Source organism: Mus pahari, chromosome 10, assembly GCF_900095145.1.
Source record: "Mus pahari chromosome 10, PAHARI_EIJ_v1.1, whole genome shotgun sequence".
Classification (NCBI taxonomy): domain Eukaryota; kingdom Metazoa; phylum Chordata; class Mammalia; order Rodentia; family Muridae; genus Mus; species Mus pahari.
In genome coordinates this window covers 95,437,215-95,459,262 of record NC_034599.1, presented here as the reverse complement: position 1 = coordinate 95,459,262, position 22,048 = coordinate 95,437,215, and the positions used below count along the sequence as shown (strand labels likewise).

General features: G+C 47.0%; 1 protein-coding gene across 1 annotated transcript in view; it reads left to right on the top strand.

Moving 5' to 3' along the window:
* Nucleotides 1-22,048, top strand: part of Ephb1 (EPH receptor B1) — a 433,913-nt gene that overhangs the window by 119,418 nt on the left and 292,447 nt on the right. The window contains exon 2 of the mRNA XM_021208040.2: nt 5,316-5,380. Coding sequence (XP_021063699.1) covers nt 5,316-5,380 — 65 coding nt within the window. The remainder of the gene's footprint in view (nt 1-5,315; nt 5,381-22,048) is intronic.

Genomic DNA, 22,048 nt, shown 5'->3' with positions numbered 1-22,048 from the left:
TTGATGAGTTTGGCTTTGTCTAAACCAAAAACTTGTGCTCTTGAGAAGACAAAAGGTAAGTGCCTAAACAGGAGTAAATATTTACAACGTGCATATATGAAAAAGGACCCAATTCTGGGACATAAAAAGAACTCTGAGGAGACCCAAGAGTGGCTGGATAGGCGTGGAGAGGGCTTGCCATCCCTCCCAGACACTACAGGGAAGTGGATGCTGAGGGCACTGGATGAAGCCCTGTGAGACAGGGAGAGCTGGGATGGCTGCCCAGAGACAGGCAAAGAACGGCAGGAACCAGGACCCTCCACCCCTGCTAGGGAGATGACTATTGAGGGTGGGGGAATGGTCAGTAGAACAGCCCCACCAGAACACCATTTCCAGGGAGAGCCGAAGTCTAGCAGCAAGGGAGTTCCATAGTCATGGTAGGCCGGGCCAAGTGGAGATTGCTGCCTGGAGTTTGCATCATGGTGCTTCTCAGAGAAGTCGCCTACATCATTTTCCTCTTCCTCCCTCCCTCCCTGCTCCTTCATTGGCTACTAGAGTGATGGAAGCTGTACCCTCTTCAGGACAGAGGACTTCATATGCCTTTCCCCAGTGGGAATGTAAACTTCTGCCTATGCCCGTCCTGGGTGCCCCACAGATATCCTCCCCAATTCATACAAAGCACGAGAGCTTCGTGACCCCAACTAGACCCAGCAGTACAACTGTGTCTCCAGCACCCAAACCCATGCAGTACCCTTTACAACAGGGGCATGTGGTTCAACAGGGCATGTGGTGCCAGCCCTAAGACTCCAGAAAACAAAGTCCTTGCCTTCTGGGACCTGGGCCTGTCCTCCTCATGCCTCCCTCACATTCACTACTGTTACCAGAATACACCACTGCTACCTGTTGTGGTTTCCCGATGACATGCTTCTCAATGGATCTCTGCTGCCAGCCATGCTCATGACCACTGGGGTTTAGAGACACATTCCCCCATACTTTCCATGTTCCTAGTGCCACCACTGCCATTATAGTACCAGTGACAGAGGTGCTCATCCCAGCACGGCTTAAGGAATCAGTCACTTAATTTTGCATGCCTGGGATTGCCATTCTCATCACCAAAGTGCCTATGCAGTTGTTGGCTGCTCTATGCACCAATCACTACGTCCACATGGCTGCTAGACTGTCCCTGCTCCATCTGAAATCAGATGGGCCCCACTGTCACATGCAGCATCTTAAAAGCTATTGATTCTAGTCAAAGAATCTATATAGAGACTGTATTGCAGCACTTACCTGGAAGTAAATCCAACTTAGTCTACCAGACGACTACACTAAGAAACATCTTCAGTTGAAAGATGTTCATATGAAGGTTGCCCTTCAATTGAAGGAGACACATAATCTTTGGGATGCGCAAACATCGATGTAGAGACACAGTAAATATAAAGAAGCAGAGAGACGCAGTGCCTCCCAAGGAGTACACTAGTCTCTAGCAAAGGACTCAGAAGAAAAGGAAGTGATAAGATGCCGACATTCGATTCAGAATAAAGTTTCCAGGGACTGTCACTGAGATACAAGAGAATACTAACAGACGAGTCAGTGGAATTTTATGAAACCAACTCACAACATGAATGAGGGATATAGTGGAGGACAGAGACTGTTGGGAAGAATCAAACAAAAGCTGGAGTGGAAGAACTTGGCAAATCAAATATGAAACAGAATTAAGAGCCCCACCCATAGACTCCATCCGTAAGAAGAAGGGATTTCTTAACTGGAAGCTGAGTCTTTTGAAACATCCCAGCTCAAAAAAAACAGGGGATGGGGTGGGGTTGCCTTGAGAGTTAAAACTTTTGGAGGCCCATTGTCCAAATAATTTTTGGAATTATCAGTGTTCAAGAAAGGGGAAGGGATGGAAAAGACACAGGGGACATGTTCAATGAGAGTAGCAAATGTCCTTAATCCTGGGAGAGATATGGACATCCAGATCCCGGGAGCCCAAAAGACCTCAAATAGACTTGACCTACAAAGACCTTCTCCATGGTGCTCAGACTCAAACTATGAAAATTATAAGACAGAATTTTAAAGACATTGAGAAGGGCCAGATCATATTTAAGAGGGTTCTTCTCCACCCCGTGTAGCTGAGAAACAGCAGAGTTCCCTTTGCAGAAAGCTTCTAGGCTAACAAGGAATGGTATGATACATTCACAACGCAGAAAGATAAAATCAGTCTTCCAACCAAAAGTACTATACCCAGCGATATTTACCTTTGGAAGTGAAGGGAAGAAGAAATGATATCTCTAGACAAGCAAAACTGATGAAATTCACACCATCACCAGACTACCCTTCCAAAAACATTATAGAAATACCAGCATCGCATAAAACAGAAAGACAGTTCCTGCTCAGAGATTAGGGGAATATGACACTTTTATCAAAATGTCCATTCTACTCAGAGCAGTCACAAACTCGATATCGTTAGTTTTCATCAAAAATATCAATGACATTCTTTACAAAGCTAGAAAAGATGATGACAAAATTCGTATGGAAAGACTCAAGATTCAGGATACCTAAAGCAATGTTGTGCAAAAAGAGCAAAGTGGATGGTATCATAATTCTTGTAACTGAGCATAGTACAAATGCCTTTTAGACATGTAAAAAATAGCTTAGTCAGAATCCCCACTACATCCAAGCTTCACTTGATAACAGAACTCAGTAACATCACTCACTCAAGATAACCAGAAACAGTCCAAGAGCCTCATGATGCCCATTGGATAATATGTAAGTAGAGACCATGAACAGTGCTGTGCTGTGCACATCTGGAGTTGCACCACCTTGACCTTTCCTATAGCTGATGACTCTCAAATTAAAGACTTCGGTTAGAGACTGAGCTTCACCATCAGCTAAGATACATCAAACAAGTGAGCAGCCTTGGAGAGGCAGGCTTAGGGTGGCAGTTAGGAATTTAGAGTGTGAACCTTGTGTGGTGGTCCTCGGCACAATAAAATGTTCTATTGTACTAGCTACATGCATCTACCTTTTTGTTCTCAACAATGATTGTCTTTAAACCAGGCCACCAAGCTATCGCCATCAAAACAGAATAGTACAAGACAGATACAGACCCATGGAATAGAAAGAAAAACCCTGAAAGAGGAATCCATTTATGACAGCCAGCTAACCTTTGACAAATGCTTCAAGAGCACCTGTTGAAGAAAGGACACTCTTCAATAGATGAATCTGGCAAAGCTGGGCGTACATATGCAGAAAAATAAAAGTAGATTCCCACATCTCAGAGTGCATGAAAACCAACTGAAGTTAATATCAAAGCCCTGAAACCATGAAACTCCTGGAGGAAATATTTCAATGCCTTGACATGGGCAGAGATAGTTTGTATGTGAGAAAAAAAGCGCCAAAAACAGAGGAAACAAAAGCAAAAATAGACAAATGGAATTCTGTCCAACGAAGAATTCTCCACACAGCAAAGGAAACAATAGGATGGAGGGTCAGAGAGAGACCTTACATAGTGGGGAAAATGTCTAAGGACTCAACCAACTCACCCCCAAACAAAGTCTAGTTAATAAGAAGCAGACATAATGAATAGACATATCTCATGGGAAGATACACGAATTAACAGTAGCAAATGAAAGTACAGTAGTTGGGAAGATAGCTCAGTGGGGAAGTCATTTGCCACACAAGCATGAGGAGGAGTTTGAATCCCACACATGCAAACGTGCACCCCGACACACACACATACACACATATGCACATTCATACATATGTACACACATACACACATGTGTGAAGGCTAATAACTCATGAACACATGTGCTCAGCCTCACTGATCCTCGGGGAAATGCAAACCAAAACGACATTGAATTATCATCTTATCCCATGATGCATGGCTGCCATGGTGAAGACAAAAAGCAGACACTGTTGAGAAAGGTGACTTTATTAGTTTCCGCTAGTGGGAATGTAACTGAGTAAGATCACTATGGGCAATAGAATGGGTGGGCTTCAAAACAATCAAATGATGTCTACCATATTGTTCAGCAATCCCAGGTCTGAGTATGTATTAAAAGAGGGATGGGATCATTGTGTCAAAGAGAAGCATGCATGCTATGTTTATTCCAGCATTGCTCACAATAGCCAAGACGTGGGATCAACCAACACACCCACTGGTAGATGAATAGAGATGAAAAGTGTGTGTGAGAGAGAGAGAGAGAGAGAGAGAGAGAGAGAGAGAGAGAGAGAGAGAGAGAGAGAGAGGGTGGAACATTACTGAGCCATGAAGAAGACACAGTGTGCAAAGTATGCAATGTTGAAGGTTTGGAATAAGTAGAATTCTCCTACTCTTGTGCAATAGCCCTGATTTGGAAGAGAGTAAACATAGGTAAAAACTGAAGTGCATTCATAAAACAGGATTGCACTTAGCAATGAGAAAGTATGAAGCTGCATTGGTGATACAGGCTTGTTCTACGGGCACTGGGAACTGAAGTGGGGAGGATTGTGAGTTCAAGCACAACTTGGACAACACAAGACCCTAGCTCAAAAAATTCTCCTCTCCCAAATACCAACAAAACAATAACAAAGGAGAACCTATAATATTCTCAAAATGTGAGTTTTTCTCAAAACTATTATCTTGAAAGCAGCAAGGAAAAAAAAAGCAGTATATACTATATAATTAAAGACAATGGCTTTTACTTTTAATGACAATGGATTAGTCATTGCCTGGGGGCAGGGACAGAATGAACTGGGAGTAAGAGGCTAAGAAGGCCCACAGGAGATAAAAAAATGTTTATTTAGGTTGGTACTGGGGTTGAAACTGCATTCCTGTTTTGGATCTGCCCTTTGTCAAATTGCCTAAGCCCCTGTCAGGTTCCTGGGGGAGAGGGTGGGCATATGTCTGGCCCAGGGGCAGAGAGACTTGTGGGAATATCAATATTTCGGTGAGCAGTCTGAGAACTTTTAAGGACATCAACAGGGACACCTTGGAGGAGGCTGGGGAATTCTTGGGGAGAGGTGAGGCTGGAGAAGCAGTTAGGGGGAGAGAGAGAGGACACACAGAGGGTTCAGAAAGGCTAGAGAAAGGCTTGTCGTCTGTCAACCGGGTCAGCATGGCCCTGAGAAAGCCCTTGGGTCGAGTAATGCACTGTGGGTAGATGCTGGATATGGGAGATAAAGATGTGAGTGCCAAGATAGTAGATCAAGGCACAGGCAACTGGGAAGTCCTGGAGAGAAGACCATGAGGTCTGCAATGGGTCTGAGCCTAGACGAGAAGATACCCAAGATTATTCCTGGTACCAGATACTATGACACATAGCTTCATGCTCCATTCTCTTTCTGATTTGCAGAAACATTGATGGACACAAGAACAGCCACTGCAGAGTTGGGATGGACGGCCAACCCCGCCTCCGGGGTGAGTATCACACCAGCATCCTTCCGTCCTTCAGGAGAGGTCTTGGTTCCGTAAGATGGCTGGGAGGTACAGGGCTCTTCTTAGAGCCATACATGTGGGTAGCAGTGCACGGAGTGAATGCAGGGTACACTGCCTTTCTAGAAAGCAGCACCACAGGGTCTCAGACCCGGGATGCTCCCTTACGTGTGGTGTGGAGCATCTCTTGACCTCGTCCTTCCAGACAGCCAGCTCCCGGGCAATCAATACAAGCCATAGATAGATGTGTCAGAAAGGGGACATTAAAGCTCATGCCTTTACAGTACACCAGAGATCAGCAGTGCCCACAGGCTGCAGGGAGGCCGTGAGCATGAAGAAGGGGCTGGCAGTCAGAAGGGCTGAGGCTGCCTTTCACATGGAGCTTGCCTTAGAGACACGTTCTTCATTCATTCTGTCAGTGTATATGTACCTGGCCAGACCCTGTAGCTTTGATGTACAGTTTTGTATTGCTCAAGGTCTCCTCTGAAAACCAACCATGTTCATGGATGAGGTAGGGTGCATCTCTGGGACACTGGAGAGGTCAATGGTCTCATGTGATACAGAACTGGCAATGAGGAACCCAAACAAAGAAGGTTCATGTGAGCTGGATTTAGAGGAGCGAACAGAAGTTTGATAGGTATGGCATGAGGGGAGGGGGGGGCTTGTAAAGATGATCCAGGTAGGAGGGACATCTGGCCAAAGGGTGGGTCATGAAAAGACAGGAGGCCCAAGTCTATGCATAGAACATGGTAGGCGGAGAGTGTCAGGAAGAGCTGGGGCGTATTAGAACACAGCTCAGTCAGACGGTCCTTGGGTTTTCAATCTGCCAGGAGATGAAGAGATATGGACAACAGAGTAAAAGGGCCACCCTACTGATAGGGCTGTGGAGAACTACTGGGAGAAAGGCATGGAAGAGGCTCCAGCTGCCTTGGGCATATCTGAAGAGTCAGATTACAATGCTCTACTCACAGAGCTCTTTGAGAGGAGTGAAAGAGGGTGTCCAGAAATGGTGGGCCACACTGGGATGGAGGGGATAGAGAAGATGCTCTCATGTCCTGCACAGTGATTGGCTGGCTCTGGGTCTTAATAATGAAGGGAGAGTACAGAGGGATGAGTGGTTTTTTTGTTTTGTTTTGTTTTGTTTTTCCATGCAAGGAGAGAAGTCAGGTAGAGCAGGGTTGTCCCAGGCTTCCTCTCCTGCTCTTGACTTTCTGTATTTGGTAAAGTAGTACCCACAGGGGACTTTCAGCACAACAGGGCCCCTCACTTTAGCCTAAGAGCTCCTCAGGTGGTAGATCACTGATGCTCTCACATGCACACTCCCCAGGGTTATCATGTCCAGATCCCACCCCCAATCCCTGTGTTTGCAGGTTGCACCACCAGAGATAAGTTGCATGCCTCGAGCGAGCCATGGTGAAGCTAGCAGTTCCCAGAACAGTGGGTTAGGACCCAGCAAAGGCTTCTCACCCTGGACAGGTCCTAATGCTACTAGAAAGGCTGTGGGTAACCAGGGGAAAACAGCCTACTTGAACTGGGACTTCATACAAAGCCGACCAGATGACCAGTTAGGATCCCTGAATGTCCAAAGCTTGTGCCCTTTGTCAAATATATATGATTTGTGGATTGCCCTCCCTTGATTTGTCTTTCTTTTCTTTTTTTGTATGTAACACCTATCTTTTTAAACATTAAGTCTTTCCCAAGGAAGATTTTCCTTTTAGGGGATGTTCAAAGTCAAGTGTTGCCCTCTCGAGATGGCAGCTGTCTGGGCTGCTCACATTCTGACTCCACTCCCTCCATACACACACCTTGTTCTTAGCATGACACAGCTACCTCCAGGCATTTCTTGTAGGAACTCTACAACCAGATAAGTCATCAACTCATGCTCCAAGAGCCTCTTGAGTCTGTCTGGCTTACAGCAACCAGTGGGACGGTCAGGCTGGTCCTGGGCCTGGGTTGAGAGGGCTATCTTAAAGACCATGCATCCATCCTGTGCCCATCTCTCTCCTCTCTCTGTTGCTATCCTGAGTAGAGGCTGCATATGCTAGTAACTCACCAGGGTTTCCTGTATCCAACTTCACATCTTGTTTTGTATGCTCAGGAGCTTGTCTGTCTCAGTACAGTGCAAGGGGAACTTCCCCTTTCTCCATTTCTCATTCATGCTCATAGGCTTAGAACCACCTTAGTCCACAGCAAAGGCTGAGATCAGGAGCGATTTCTGAGTCTTTTATCATCTTCAGACCTCTCTGTTCACTTGGCCCACCCTCAGGGACACCTCTGCATCCCAGCTTGGTTGGGCCCTTCCCTGCTCCATCACCCATCCTCTGGGTGTCAGGGAAGTTTTCCCACCAATGCCTTACACCATTGCAGTCTTTACACCTCTCTGTGCTAGTATTTGATTCCCTTATACCTCATCATTCTGCATTCTAACCAGTTCACGGTCTCCAGACTATAGAACCTGGTGTATTTGCTACCACCAAGAACTGCATCTGCTTCACCAGCTGATCTAATGTGTATTTGTTTTAAGTTTCTGATTGTACATATGAATTGCCCCATTTTGGGGGCACAAAGAAAAGCACAGACTTTGTGGGAAGAGGCAGGCTCAGCTGTGACATGCTGCCTTTGCAGTGCCTCCGGGGCAGCCATAGGCAGGTCCATTTGACCTCATGGCTGTAGACTCCTTCTAAGGGCTCCAATCAGTGAGGCAGGACTCTATGATGTGGCTCCTCTGTCCCTGGGAGAACAACTGAGTGTTCTGGTTGCATAACTGTATTGAAGATAAGACAGAGGAGGTGGGAGGAAGCTGAGAGGACCATTTCATTGACACCAAGGGAGGGTGTGTCAAGGAGAAAGAGGAGGAAAGAGAGGCAAAGGTATAAAACTTATCACTATGTCTAGCCCCAAGGACCCTGTCAGTAATTCACATGGATGCTTTTAGAGAGCACCAGGGCAGGGGCCGGAAGCAGTGATTACATAGTGCCAGTCAATAGGAGGTAAAGTGAGAGAGATTGTGGCAATGAAAGAAGGATGAAGACAGAGTAGGTCATGGAGGGCCAGAAAGACTGGGGACACATTGGCCAAGGACAGAGATCCAGGTATGTGGAAAGATCAGTGTGATCTAGATCGGTGAAGGAAGCCATGAAATGGGATCTATCCTAACTTCAGACCTGCTGTCTGAGGGGGGATTGAGGTTTTAGACAGTGAAGTTGGGGAGTCTTGAGGCATGCAACTTTAAGAAGTGGAGGACATTTGTACTGCCGGCTACTCTCCTGCTCGGGTCGACCAGTAGGAGTTTCGGCAGTAGATGTACCCGGAGTTACAGATGTAAAGGTGCGATTATAGAGTGGAGGGAACAAAGATAATAGGAGACTGTTGGCACCTTATAGACTGACTGTTATGACTGAGGGAGCTCTAGTGAGACTGTAGAACAGGTATATAGGTACACCTGAGACTAGAGTAGGACCGGAAGCTGTGGCCTTATGTCAGGGGTAAGATTTGAGATGCAGTCCGTCTGGGTGAAGAGAAGCTCAGTTTGGGGCTGGGACAGAACATAAACTTCAGACCCAGAGGAGCTTGGGCCATTTGAGAAGCTAAAAAGCTGTACTGGGTGGTTCATATCTACTTCAGACCCAGTAGAGAAGTTAGTGGACATAGGCCACTTGAATTGTCTCTTTGTAGTCAGTAAGTCTTTAGTGACTTGGGCTGGAGAAGGCAACTGGGTGGTGTCATTGTATGAGCCTGGAAGGAATTTTGGGTTACGTTTGTCCTGCCCTGAGAAGGGATCACTCTGTCCTTCCCAAGAGGCGAGGCAGCTGTCACTGCAGTGGATGCTGTCCATGCCACATGGCAGCCCCTTGGGATCCGTAGAGAGGGATCCTAAGAGACCTTTGGTTTATGTGGCTATCTGTGTTTCTCTGCTCTTGTGCTTGAGAACTGCCTGGTCTGACCTTGGCTCACCACCCATTCCTAGCTCCTATGCCATTCTCAGTTCTGATATTAGAAAGCTGACTGTAATATTACATGTCAGAATCAGAACATATTTATGCCTGAATTCAAAATACCGCTTGGTAATTAAGCAGCCCACCTTTCATGTAAGTCACTTGGCTTCATCAAAATCACATGCCTACCTGGTAAATGGAGAGGAAAAAGTAAAATTCCTGTTATAAGTGGACGATGCCAGGGGGTATTGGGTTCCCTCTAAAGGACTGTGGTTATTTGAGAACACCCAAGTGCAGTTCCCCACAACCTCTTTCCTAGGCTGGATAGACCCTTGTTCTCTTGGCTCTCCTCTGTATAAGACCTCCGGGCAGTGGTGAGTTCAGAGAATTTAAAGTAATTACACTACATTGTAAATAGTGGCTTTTACGGATACGTGATCCTTCATAGTCAGTCCTGTTTCTAGACGCTGCTTGGCCTCTTCCATTTTTGCCTTCCTCCCTAACCCTCTTCCCTGCATGTGTTAGCTCTGTTCTGTCCCCTATGGGACCCTCCTGGGTGCTCCTCCATCTGGGGCTCAGTGGTCACATCACTGGCCTCTCAAACACGACCATATGGAAAGGATGCGGCCATGTTTCCAAGGCCCAGAGGGTGAGACTGCTCTAAGTCTGTGTCCCTGGTGGCAGCCTAGCAGGGTGCAGTCACCAGCAATGTTTGTCATTAATGAATAAATAATACTTCTTTGCATCTGGATCGCAGGGCTCCACACTAAGAGATGCCCAGGACAGGTTCACTGTAGCCCAACAAAGAGTTAGTTGTAGGCCTTGCAATATCCAACTGTCAGTAAAGAGCTAGTTAGCAATGCAAATAGCATTACCTGTGAGATGAGCCCGATGAAGGAGAATGGACACCCAGGAGATGCCCTTCTTTTTCAAGCTCTGACTATAATGGGTTAGAGGCACAGCCGTGTGTCCCCCGAGAATCAGGTGTATTCAGTTTCCTTGTTGGAAATCCAAACCCTTTACTCAAAGAGCTTGGGCAGAGCTCACCTACTATTGTACCTGGGCCATAGATGGTCTTCTCTTGTGTCAGTGCCTGTGTCTATGATGTGAGCCTCTAAGAGTGAATATCTACGTAAGTTCTCACCTTCCAAGACTTCTCTGTGGGCTTCCAGACTCTATGTGTATCTGTGCTGCCTCTCGGAATCACCTTCACAGCCAGTGGCAGGTGGAGTTGACTATTTTAATAAGCCATTCTTCACCAAGACTTGACAGAGGAAAATTGGAAAAGGGATCCAGAATCAAGCCTGGTGGGCCCACAGTTTGAATAAACTGGACTCCTGTACACTCTCTGTGTGTAATCAGCATATATATATATATATATATATATATATATATATATATATGTGTGTGTGTGTGTGTGTGTATTTGTATATGCATATATTTATATACTATATATCTGTATATGTATATGCACCTATATGTGCCTGTGTTTGGGCATATGATTATATGTATATGTGTATATGTATATATAGGATATGTGCATATTTGTGTATATGTGTGAATGTACCTGTGTATATATGTATATGTTCATATTTATGTATTATGTAGTGTTATATACATTTGTATACCTTTACATTTCTGCATATGTATCGGTGTATATATGTGGTGTATGTGTATATGTATGTGTGTGTGTTTGAATACAAATGTATTTTTATGTGTATATGTATATGCCTGTGTAGATATATGTACATGTATGTATATGTGTCTATGTATAGACAAATGAAGTTGAAGGAGTTTCCCTGAGGCTTCTCTAGGCAGGTCTGTGTTGTGGTGGGAGAACTGACTAAGCTAAGCTCCTAGAGCCAGCTTCCGCAGAGGGAAAGACTCCCATTTGAAAGCCTATGCCTGGCCATTAACTCCCTGCAGAAGCTGCAGGCTCCCGTAGGGCTTTCCCAGTACCCACTGTCTGGCTATCCAGGTGTGTGGACTGCCTGGGCCACTTGGCATCCCTGGCTCTGTTCTCCAACCTCAAGTGCTCAAGGCGCTTTTGCCAGCTGGCTCTCATGGGAGTGAGGAAATGACACTCAGGAGAGAAAGCCACTCCAGGAACTGCCTGTCTCTTCCAAGGCCAACAAAATCAATTCTGATTTTTCTGGGCTAGTAAGTGACATGGGGATAGAGCAGCAGCCTAGGCCAGGTTGTGACATCAAATGTCTGCTCACATCCACATTGGCTGATCCCTGCCCACAAGATCAGGGCCTGCCTGTTAGACTCCCTCACCTCCCTGTAACAGCCGCACACAGGACAAGGCTAGGTAAAGAAGTTTTCTTTGGCACTTACTTAGGAAACACTAGCCTATTATCAGCCCTCTGGAGGGCTGATTTTCTTCTCCTCTTCCTTTGATGACTCAATCCTGCTAATTAGGAGCTGAGTTAGGGGCAGATCCAAGTGAAATTTAGCTGTGGGTGAGAGAAAGGGTTTTGTGAATGGAATGTCCCCTATTTGACTTTGGAGGCGAGCCAGGAGCAGGAGGGCAGGGGGTGTGGCCGGGCCGGTTGTGCTTTTTCAAAACTGTGTGTTGATCTGAGAGCATGTGGCCTGGTGGCTAAGTCCTTGGCACCTCCCCTCAACACACACTTCTCCTCAGTCAGGGCAGAAAAGTTCAAAGAAGTCTTTGAGGACGGAACTGAGCTCACGGCACGGATGGTCCAGATAGCATGGGCCAGTTTAGACCATGGGAGTGAGCTGACACCCCCTTGACACCCACACCTGTCTCTTTTATTCTTTTCTGTCTTTTCTCACTCCTTCTTCTTGCTTGTCTCCCACAGTATTGGGTATTGATCGGATGCTATAGCTCCTCTGTCTCATGACATGTCTGCAGTAGCTCCCCCCTTTAGCCTCTTCCATCTCTATGCTGGAAAAGAAGAAAACAGCTGCCACCCGGCCCCTTCCTTAAGCAGAAGCCTTGGCATGTGTTGTACTTGGGCCTAATTGTCTTGGATTCTATACCCACAGTCCAATAGAGGACTTGTTGCTTATGTTCAGGGTTGAGCTAGGCCCAGTGAAAACTTAGGGTCTGTAGGGAAGGGGGACATACTGTAACTCTCTCAGGGTATAGATTCCCGAAAGTTCTTAGATAGCAAATGAGAAAGATTGAAAATAACAACAAACAAACCAACCAACCAACAGGAGAGGCCCTTGCGAACCAACCACAGGGCTTTCCGGGGCTCCATCTTACTGCTAAGGAGACAAAAATGAGGTACACCACCAGCAGATAAATCACCTTAGATCCCGTGGCTCAACAGTGTCCCCCATTGCCCTTTAACCCCTTACAGGCTGATCCTCTCCTAGGACACAACTAATGAGAAGCCCGTTTAGGACACACCACAGCTGTGGATTGTGGAAGACTCAAGCTGAGACGCCCATGCGGTCCAGGAATTTGGGCCTGCCCACCGCGGAAAAGGCTGTCTTTTTCTCACAGTACCAGCCACGAATGGAATCCTTTCCTTAGCTGTTACCCAGGAATTAGTTTAGCTTTCTCAGCCAAGAGAGGCCAGCCCCCTGCTGATGACCTCTGGCCCCCTGATCTCTCCCTCCTCCTCTCTCCTCCTCCTCCTCCCTCTTCAGGTAAACCACTGAGCTAAGTCAGACCTCCCCACCCTGTGTTTCCCACCTACTCTTTATCTTTTTCTCTCTCTACCAAAAGGCCTGTAATTAGGAAACATTAGCAGGCTCAAAACAGCTTTCATACCTGAAACATCCTCCCTAATTGCACTCAGCCGAGCTCTTCCCTGGCTATTAATGTCACTTTTATGAAGCAACGAGGAGCAAAACACCCGAGGCACTTAAAACATTTTTTATATAATATGCGTCTTTTAGGAATGGAAGTTTAAAATCACCTGCCTGACAGAGACAGTGATAGACAAAGGCAAGGGGGGCTCAGGACTAGAGCTGGGAGGTGGGGCCTCCTCCAGGAGATGGAGGGTGGTCCAGGAGATCAGAATCTGCTCTCAGAAAGGACAGACCAAGAGGCCTGCCTGGTGAGGTAGGAGGGTGGGTGGGCACTAGATGGAGCCTCAGGGGAGGAGAGTTGGGCTAAAGACTCGTGTGTGTGTGTGTGTGTGTGTGTGTGTGTGTGTGTACATGTATGTATATGTATACATGCATGCAAGTTAAAAAAAATGGGGATAAGGGTGTTCTTATTTCTAGTTTACTGGTTTAAGGGACTTTGGGAGTTGTGGCTTTCCAGAATCTTGATGTCACACTAACTTTCTTGTCCTTAGAAATGCCTCACATGATTCATCAGCTTACTAGATCTGTCCAAAATCCCCAGACGTTATCCAAACCCACTTCTCCCTTTTTGGAGAAGATGTGGCCCTAGAAAGAAGCAGTTGTCTTAGTGGCTCACTCATGGAAGTCATGTTCCAACTTAGCTGGGAGCACACAGGCGGGTGGGTGGGGATGTATGAGTTCTTTTCCTAGGCCAGATCTGGCTTGTTTGCATCCTAATAGGCTTAACCCAAGTTAACTGGGACAGATAGGTGCCCTTTGTCATCTCTCAAGTCCTCGATGGGAAGGTTGTGGTATGTTAGCCTGAAGATGGAACGACAGCTCCTCCTGACTTGAAAGACAAGGGGCTTTTAGGACCTTGAGAGCAGGGTTCTTGAATGGAGGAGAGCAGATCAGGTCTTCCAGCCTGAACTCTACTCAGCTCTACTCAGAGAAAAATCCTGAGTGGAGGGCAGAGCGTAGAAGCAAGGTTATGTTGAATTAGGAAGTCCGAAGGGGTCTACGAGACGGCACTCAGCTGCCAGTTCCCGATGTATAAGCATGAAGGTATGAGTTTGGATCTCTAACACCCATGCAGAAAGTTGGATTTGACATGCATCTGCCATCCCAGTGCAAGAAGGTAGAGACAAGGGCTATCCACAGGGCTTGCTGGCCAGCTAATCAAGCCAAATCAGTGAGCTCTGGACTCTGAGAGGGTTCCTGTCCCAACAGATACGGTGGAGGACAATTGAGTAAGGCTGGTAATAGTCTCAACCTCTGGCTTCTGCACATATGTACATACACTTACATATGCATGTGTACACACAAACATGCATAGATACATAACCTGCACACACGCATACGCACAGGAAAACACAGATGTAGAGAATGGCCAAGTTATCAGAAGAAAGATGCTGACTCTAGGAAGGATGGACCCCTGCAGAATCAGGGCAGCTCCCTGATGAAGCTTTACCTTCATTATCACCCACTGTATTTCTAAAGGAACAAGCCTAGGATTTGGAAGCTGATGTTCTGGGATTATTTCCATTTCCTGCTAAGGTCTTGAACTTCCTGGGGCCCATATTCTGCACGTGAGCAATGTGAGCATTTATGTGCAGAGTGACAGGGAGGATTTAATTTTATTTACTTTTTTTTTTTTTTTTTTTGGTAAACTGTAAAGTTAAGTTCAGGGCAATACTGCTTGCTTTGACCAGTGCCTGTGACAGCCCTGAGCACCGATTCTTCTCAGAGGGGCTTCGATAGGGTGGTGGGAACAAGATAAACACTTTAGCATTTCTGTTAGGTTGTTTTTCCCAAGGAAGACCAGAGAACACACCTTATTATTGATAGCAGTTAAACACTGACCTGGCGTACCAGGTTCCAGGATGGCATGTGACACCTCACTGATTCTCACCAGGATCCCCACAGTAGGTGGCATTTCTTCCATTTTTCAGTGGTGTCCTTAAATCTCAGAGTTGTTACTCAAAGTCACAGCACTGAGACTAACTCTGTGACCTTTCTGACCTCGAGAGTCCCTTCTTGTTCCACTGGCTGTGGAGGAGTGTGAAGAGGGGAATCAAGGACTCACAGATGCTTCAGGAACCAGAGGGCAGGTAGGCAATGAGGTTAGTGTTTTCCGATCCTCTACAATGGGAAACATGAGATTTGCACCCTCAGCCCAGAGTGGTGCTTGTAGGTAGCACCTAAGGGGTCAGTCTTTTCTTACTTAAAAGTATATATGAAAGGGACCGCTGGAGCAGGTGACCTGTGATCTGAAGGGTTAGGGGCAGAAGATAAGAAGTCTAAGTGGACATGAAGTACGGAGCCTTACCTACAGATCACGTGAACCCTGGCTAGGAATCCAGAAGAAGAGACAGTGGTATCTGATGATGGTGGGTGGGTCCAGTTCCCATTCCCAAAGCCTTGGTAATCACTCAGAAGTGAGGACACTTTGAAAGAGCTTGGCGAGCTGCTTTGTTTTATCCGGTGGTCTCAGAGTTAGTTCTGGTGAATTAGTTGCTCCTGCCATATGTGTGTGTGTGTGTGTGTGTGTGTGTGTGTGTGTGTGTGTGTGTGACACACGCTGCTGCATCTTCACCTCCATGCACTTGGCCCTAATCCATCCTGATCGAAGAGCAAGTCTAAGCCATGTCTCGGTGTCACAGAGGACAGAACAGTCAATGTGATGTCAGAGTAAGAATCCAGACTTGCCTTGCTGACTGAGATCTCTGCTTTGAGTACTGCAGGCCACCTGATAATGAATTGGGTTTGGACTTAGGTACAGACAATTAATTCATTATGTGACGATGAGCCAGAGGTGAAACGCTGGGCCGTCTTGGAGGTTACTGGGACCTGTTTGTGGCTAGCCTCATCTGCATAGAGCTACGGGGTGGAAAAAAGGCCAGGCTGATATTTAAATATTTAGAGGGGGGCTAACTGCAAGCCATGGATGAGGAAGCTGGGTGGGGTCCCACCTCCGCCTGAGAGTGGTAACAGGCTCAATAGGAAGAGTTGAATTTTCAAAAAGACATTGGAAAAGGTAGAATGTGTTTAGTGGGTACTGTTGACTGGTCTTGTCATTTAAGGAATGTTCATGGATCAAGTCACCTCGGTGTAGAAGTAATCCAAAGCTAGGTCCAAGAAGCAAAGGAATGATATAACTTTCCTCAGTGAGCATCAGACCCCTCCTCAGGCATCCTGGCAGCAAACTCCAGCAGTCCCGGGTCATGGGCAGTCCCCCAAAGCAGGTTATAGGTGGTGGCCACGTTTCCATCCAGTTGTGGGAGGGGGACAGCAGACTGAAGGAGAGGCAGCCTTCTTCCCAGGCCAAATTTAGTTCACGTGTACTCTGATGATGGTAAGGAAGCCAAGAGCCCCTCCTTCCCTCCGGGCCTGGCTCTCTGGTCTCTAAGATAGTTCCAGCTGGCTATAGCCTGTATGGGCCATGTGCTATGAGCTCACAGAATGAGAAGCCTGTGACCCAGTGTGATGGACCAGCTTCCGACTGGCCTCGGGTAGCAGCCATCCCTCCAAACCAAAGGAATATACCACTGCTCTCTCTGGGGCTAACTCTGTGCCCTCCATCGGTAGCACTAGGGGCTGAGCCAAGCTCTATTAAGGATGCTGGGGCTTGGGGCCTGCAGCTCCCGCCCCTGCCTTGTCGAACAAGGCCATGTTGGGCAGCAGTGCGAACCGCATTCAATAGACAGCTTAAGATAATCACATGTGTGAGGTACTGGGATAATAGTAGCTGAATACCCTGCCACTGTTGCCATAGTGACCAGCCAAGCACTGGCTCCCCTCTCCCCCCCCCCCCTTTCTTTCTTGTTTTCTGGACCTTCTCGTTACAGGGCTGGCTGGTGGGGTGGGGGTGGGGGTTGAGTTTGGGAAAAGGGAAAGAGGAGGAAAGGGGGAGGGTAGACCCTAGAGGGCCAGGCCATTATATTCTCTTTAAATCCCTCAGCTGGAGGTATTTTAAATCTCAACAGAGACAGAGAGAAACAGTGTCTTAATCCCCAGCTCCCTGTGAATTATTTAAAAGGATCCTGTCAGAAGGATGAATTTGTCACTGTTGCAGTGTCAACAGCAGCAGCAGCTGTCATAATGGCTAGGGACCCCACTCCAGGCAGGGCCTGGTACTCCATGATACTGCCTGGTGGAGCTGCCAGTGGCTTGGGGGTGTGGGTGGACCAGATGCTCGTTTTTTGAGGCACAGGACTGTGCGGTGTCAGAGCTCTTCCTGACATGCTAGTGGATCCTGGGGTCTGAAACGTGTCAGGCTACATAAAGATGCCTGTCTGCTGGATCTTGGGCCTTCCAATGGGGCCCCTGAGCAGTGAGGGATGCTCCCTTTATCCCAGAGTACCGAGAGGGAGTCAGTCTTCATTTGCCCTTGGTGAAGTGGGCATCCCTGAGAGAGTGACTAGCACTCCCAATTGCATGTGCACCTAAGGCACACACACTCACACACACACACACACACACACACACACACACACACACACAGAGAGAGAGAGAGAGAGAGAGAGAGAGAGAGAGACTGTGATGAAGACACTGGAAACACAAGGCTGAGCAAGGAGGCAGACAGGAGAACACTTCAGATGGTAAACATTGTTGAGGGAGCAGGAAGCCCTCCAAACCTGTCTCACCACTGGGCTTGTATCCATCCACACTGAAACTCCCCAAAGAGTGGAGCTTTTAGGCACATACAGTCTGTCTGATCCTCACATTCCATCTCACAGACTTGGTACTATTAGCATATCTGTGTTGCAAAGGAGAAGACGGATCTGGAGAGGTTTAAAGAGGTACTTCTGGTCATCCAGCTGGAGCTGGTTGGTGAATTTCCCTCCATGTATATACCATGATCAGGTTCTGGGTTGGGCAGGACTGCAGAAGAAGGTCTCCCTTGGCCCTGGTCCTCTCCCAGCCTCATCTCTTTCCAGTCTTCCTGACTCTTTGCTCTTGTAGTCATGCTAGTATCCTTGTTCTCTGGGTACCAGAAAGTACCAGGAACTTGGTGTGGGAGATCTGCTGTTGTTCCCTTTTGGGCAGAGCTTCTTAACTCTAAGCTTGTTTGTGAAGCACAAATGCCCCCTCTCAGTATCAGGCATACTCACTTGGCACCTTCTCTCTCACTTGCTCATATCTATACCATCCAGCAGTGGGGTGACATAGACACCTTTGAGCCCCCTACATCCCTCATACTCCTGTAAGTCAGCTCATTGGTCCACCAAGCTGGCCTTGGATAGAATCGTTTCTTTGATCCATGGTTAGTGTCCCATCTGTGGTGAAGAGACATTTGTTCATATCTCCCTCTGGAAAAGTCAGAAGGCAAGGTCACACAGCATTAAACGCCATTAGAGAGGACGTGAGGAGACAGAGGTAGAGGCAGCTGGGAGTGGAGGCAGGGCAGTCGCCTCAAATGGATCATGTGAAGTTTTGCTTTTAGAGGCTGCGATGGTTATCATGATGGGCACGTTCTCCATATTCTAATTAGACCTCTTCACTCCTTTGCTCTTATGCGTTCCAAAGAGTGTATCTGCGCTACCACTCTGGAGTTCAGAGAATTCTGTTTCGTGTCATACAGCAGGCAACGTGAAGTCCTTTCAAGATGCTAGCCGTAAAGAAACTGCGTTCTGTGAGCCACCCTTCTCTTCAGTACACTGCTGCGTGGACTTTGGTGATGTGTGAGGGGGCCGTTCATATTCTCCCAGCCCAGCACATCTGGGAGGTAAATTGAGCATATTGGGAGGTGAGCTGGAAGCTCAGGCCCTCTTGGGAGCCATTGAGGAAATGTTGTCTTGGTTGGTTGGTGTGCTAAATGATAGGACCCTCTGGGTATGTAGGAGTTTATGCCCCAAGGACCACATTTTACGTTTTCATTAGCCCTCTAGTTTGTCTAATCTCCTTACTCTTTCAGGCTTAACCTACAGCCTATACCAGAGCTTCTTTCTTGGAGTCCACGCTGATTGGTGAGAAGCTGGATGGTGGTGTCTCTGACCTATCTGCTCCCCTAATGAATCTGTGGGCTCCTTTGTGCTTGATGAAGTTGAATACTGCTGGAGGCATGTTCAGAGAGGCCACCATCTCCCCTGATTGGGCACGGCCATCATATTTCCATTATTGTTCCCACAGAGCACAGTGGTAACCATTTCTACTGACATAGCAGCTTCCCTTGACAGCAGGTGATGTCCAATTACAGACTGCAGAGTGGACGGACCCAGAGCCTCTGAGCTGGGTTGGGTTTTGTTTTCCTGTGATCTGAGCTGCTGGAAGATAGGGTCCCACTGAAAGCCCGATTGAAAGAAGATGGTCTACACTGAAGTAGGCTCAGAGGAAGCCTGGGAAATTGCCAGCAAAGAGAAGGGCTGCCGGTGTTGTTTCGATGGGTCTGTACAGAGAGGGAATTTGAACCTCTAGTTCTTACATTCTGCTGATTACAGGGTCGCATAAATTATCTAGGATCAAGATGGCTTCCACACCCTGTTGACTCAGCTAGGGGCAGGTCTTGAGGTTGACACAGTAATGATGGCCATCGTACTAGTAGCAGTAATTGCTGGTAGTCAGCAAGTGGTAGTTGCTGAAGACTCTATAGGAGTTACTTCCAGGACCTTTGAGGCCTCACCACACCCTGCAAGGAAAATAGTATTTTGCATGTGGTGAGACTGAAACTCAGAAAGTTGACTGTGGTCACCAGACTCCAGCTGGCAGAGGTGAGGTCTCTTGTCCCTGGCCACTTGCCAATCTTCCTGACTCTGTTTTCTTATGGCCACACTGGTGTCCTGGTTTTCTTGGCATATGCCAGGCTACGTGTTCTAGGGATTGGTTCTTGGGTCTGGAACGGGACTCCCCACCTGGCTGGGTAGGTATCATTCAAATTTCGGAAGCCCTTCCCAGCCACCTGACTTACCACTAGCATGTTTTTCCACGTGCTCTCTCACAGTGTGTTACTTTGTTGCATAACTTCCCACAGAAAGATTAAAAAAAACAAAAACAAAAACCAAAACCAAAAAACCCACAACTATTCATGCCAGGTAGGACACCAATAACAGACCTAAAACAATTTCACCCAGTCGGTTCCTGCTTGGTGAACTAATAAATTTACGGAGGTTACTTGTAAGAGAATGAACACGAAGTTCCAGGAGAGTGAGTGATCCCATAGCAGCTGTGTCATTAAAAGCCCCTGTCACCAGGGATGGTGACTCAGCAAAGCCATACCTCTGGAGCTCCATGTAGCTTGCAGGCAGTTCCCTGTGAGTCTTCTCTCCCCCGCCGGCCATTCCTGCTTATATAACATTGGGAAGGGGCCTCACGAGCCTTGTAACTTTCTCAGCTTCCTGAGCTCCAAGCTTCCTTAGCTTCCTGGGTCATAAGAGCTCCTCTCTTCTCTCCAGGAGGGAGTGTTTCGATTCAGAAGTAGCTACACAGGCACCTTCATATTTGTGGCGTTTGTTCACTGGCTGATTCACTGTGTTACAATACAAGGTCTGCATATATGTATTTTCTGCTGGAACAGTACCTCAGACATTTTTGGAGAATGAGTGGATTCTTCTGTCTTATCCGATCTTGGTTTAAGAAATGAGTTCACCTGAGTTCCAGGCCAGCCTGGTCTACAGAGTGAGTTCCAGGACAGCCAGGGCTACACAGAGAAACCCTGTCTCAAAAAAAACCCAAAACAACAACAACAACAAAAAAAACAAAACAAAAAAAACCCCAAAAACCAAACCAAAACAAAAAACAACAACAACAACAACAAAAGAAATAAGTTCACTCAGGAGGGCATGGTAGTGGTTACAAACATTAGAATCTTGTCGGGTATCAGAGGCAGAAAAGCTGGTTTTGAGGATTGGGTGTGCATGTGTATGATATGTAAGTGGTCATGCGAATGTATAAGTATGTAGGTGTCCATGTATGTATGTGCGTGCAGGTGTGTGGAAGCCAGTGGCCAAGATCAGGTGTTTTGAGACATTGTCTCCCATTAAAGCTGGGATCACATCTTTTCAGCTAGATAAGTGAGCTGGCCAATGAGCCCCAAGGACCTGCCTGTCACTGCCTCCCTAGCTCTGGGTTAGGCATATCTGGCTTTTTTCTATAAATACTGGGGATCCAAACTCAGATACTCAGGCTGTGCAACAAGCGTGTTAAACTGAGCCATCTCCCAAGCCTAGATTTCAGAGGAGGTGAGCCTTCACCTGTAAGCCTCTAAACATGGTTTGTGGAGGTTGCTGGCTTGTAGCATCAGGGTGGTTAATGTGAACATTGGGAGTAGAGGAGGGCATTATAACTCTCCAAAGAGAGAAATATCAAAGTATCAAATACTTCTAGAACTCCTCATGCTTTTTGCTTGGGGTCGTCTTCACCGGCAGTGTGGAAATGTCCCGGGTCTCTTAACTTCATCATTGACTAATAAATATCACAGCTTAGTCTGGTCATTAACCTTATTTATTAAAACCTACTAAATTCTAGAAGGAAACGTAGAAGGAACAGTGGGAAGAACTCAGGACAGTGGCCTTGAAAGGGTTGAAAGGGAAGAGGTTCATATACTCACATGAGTTTTGATGTAATCTCTCTCTCTCTCTCTCTCTCTCTCTCTCTCACACACACACACACACACACACACACACACACACACACCGGCCTAATAGCAGATAGTCATCGTTCAAGCGTCCGTAGACACCTGGGAGTCCCTCCAGAGCCACAGACCAGCTCTGAGTTCCAGTGAGCAGGTCTGAGGAACCCAGAGCATGCAGGTACCTAAGGGTGTCATTCCCATTCATCAAAGTCCTAGTCTGAAAGCCTGAGCAAGTATTTTCTAATGTGGGCCATTGTTTCCTTTATTATGCTTATCTCAAGGACAGATGGGCCATTTACATCAATAATAGTGCCCTTTGAAAGACGATTACTAGTTTGTGTGATGTGCAAGGTGGATTGTTTTCTTCACCCTATTATT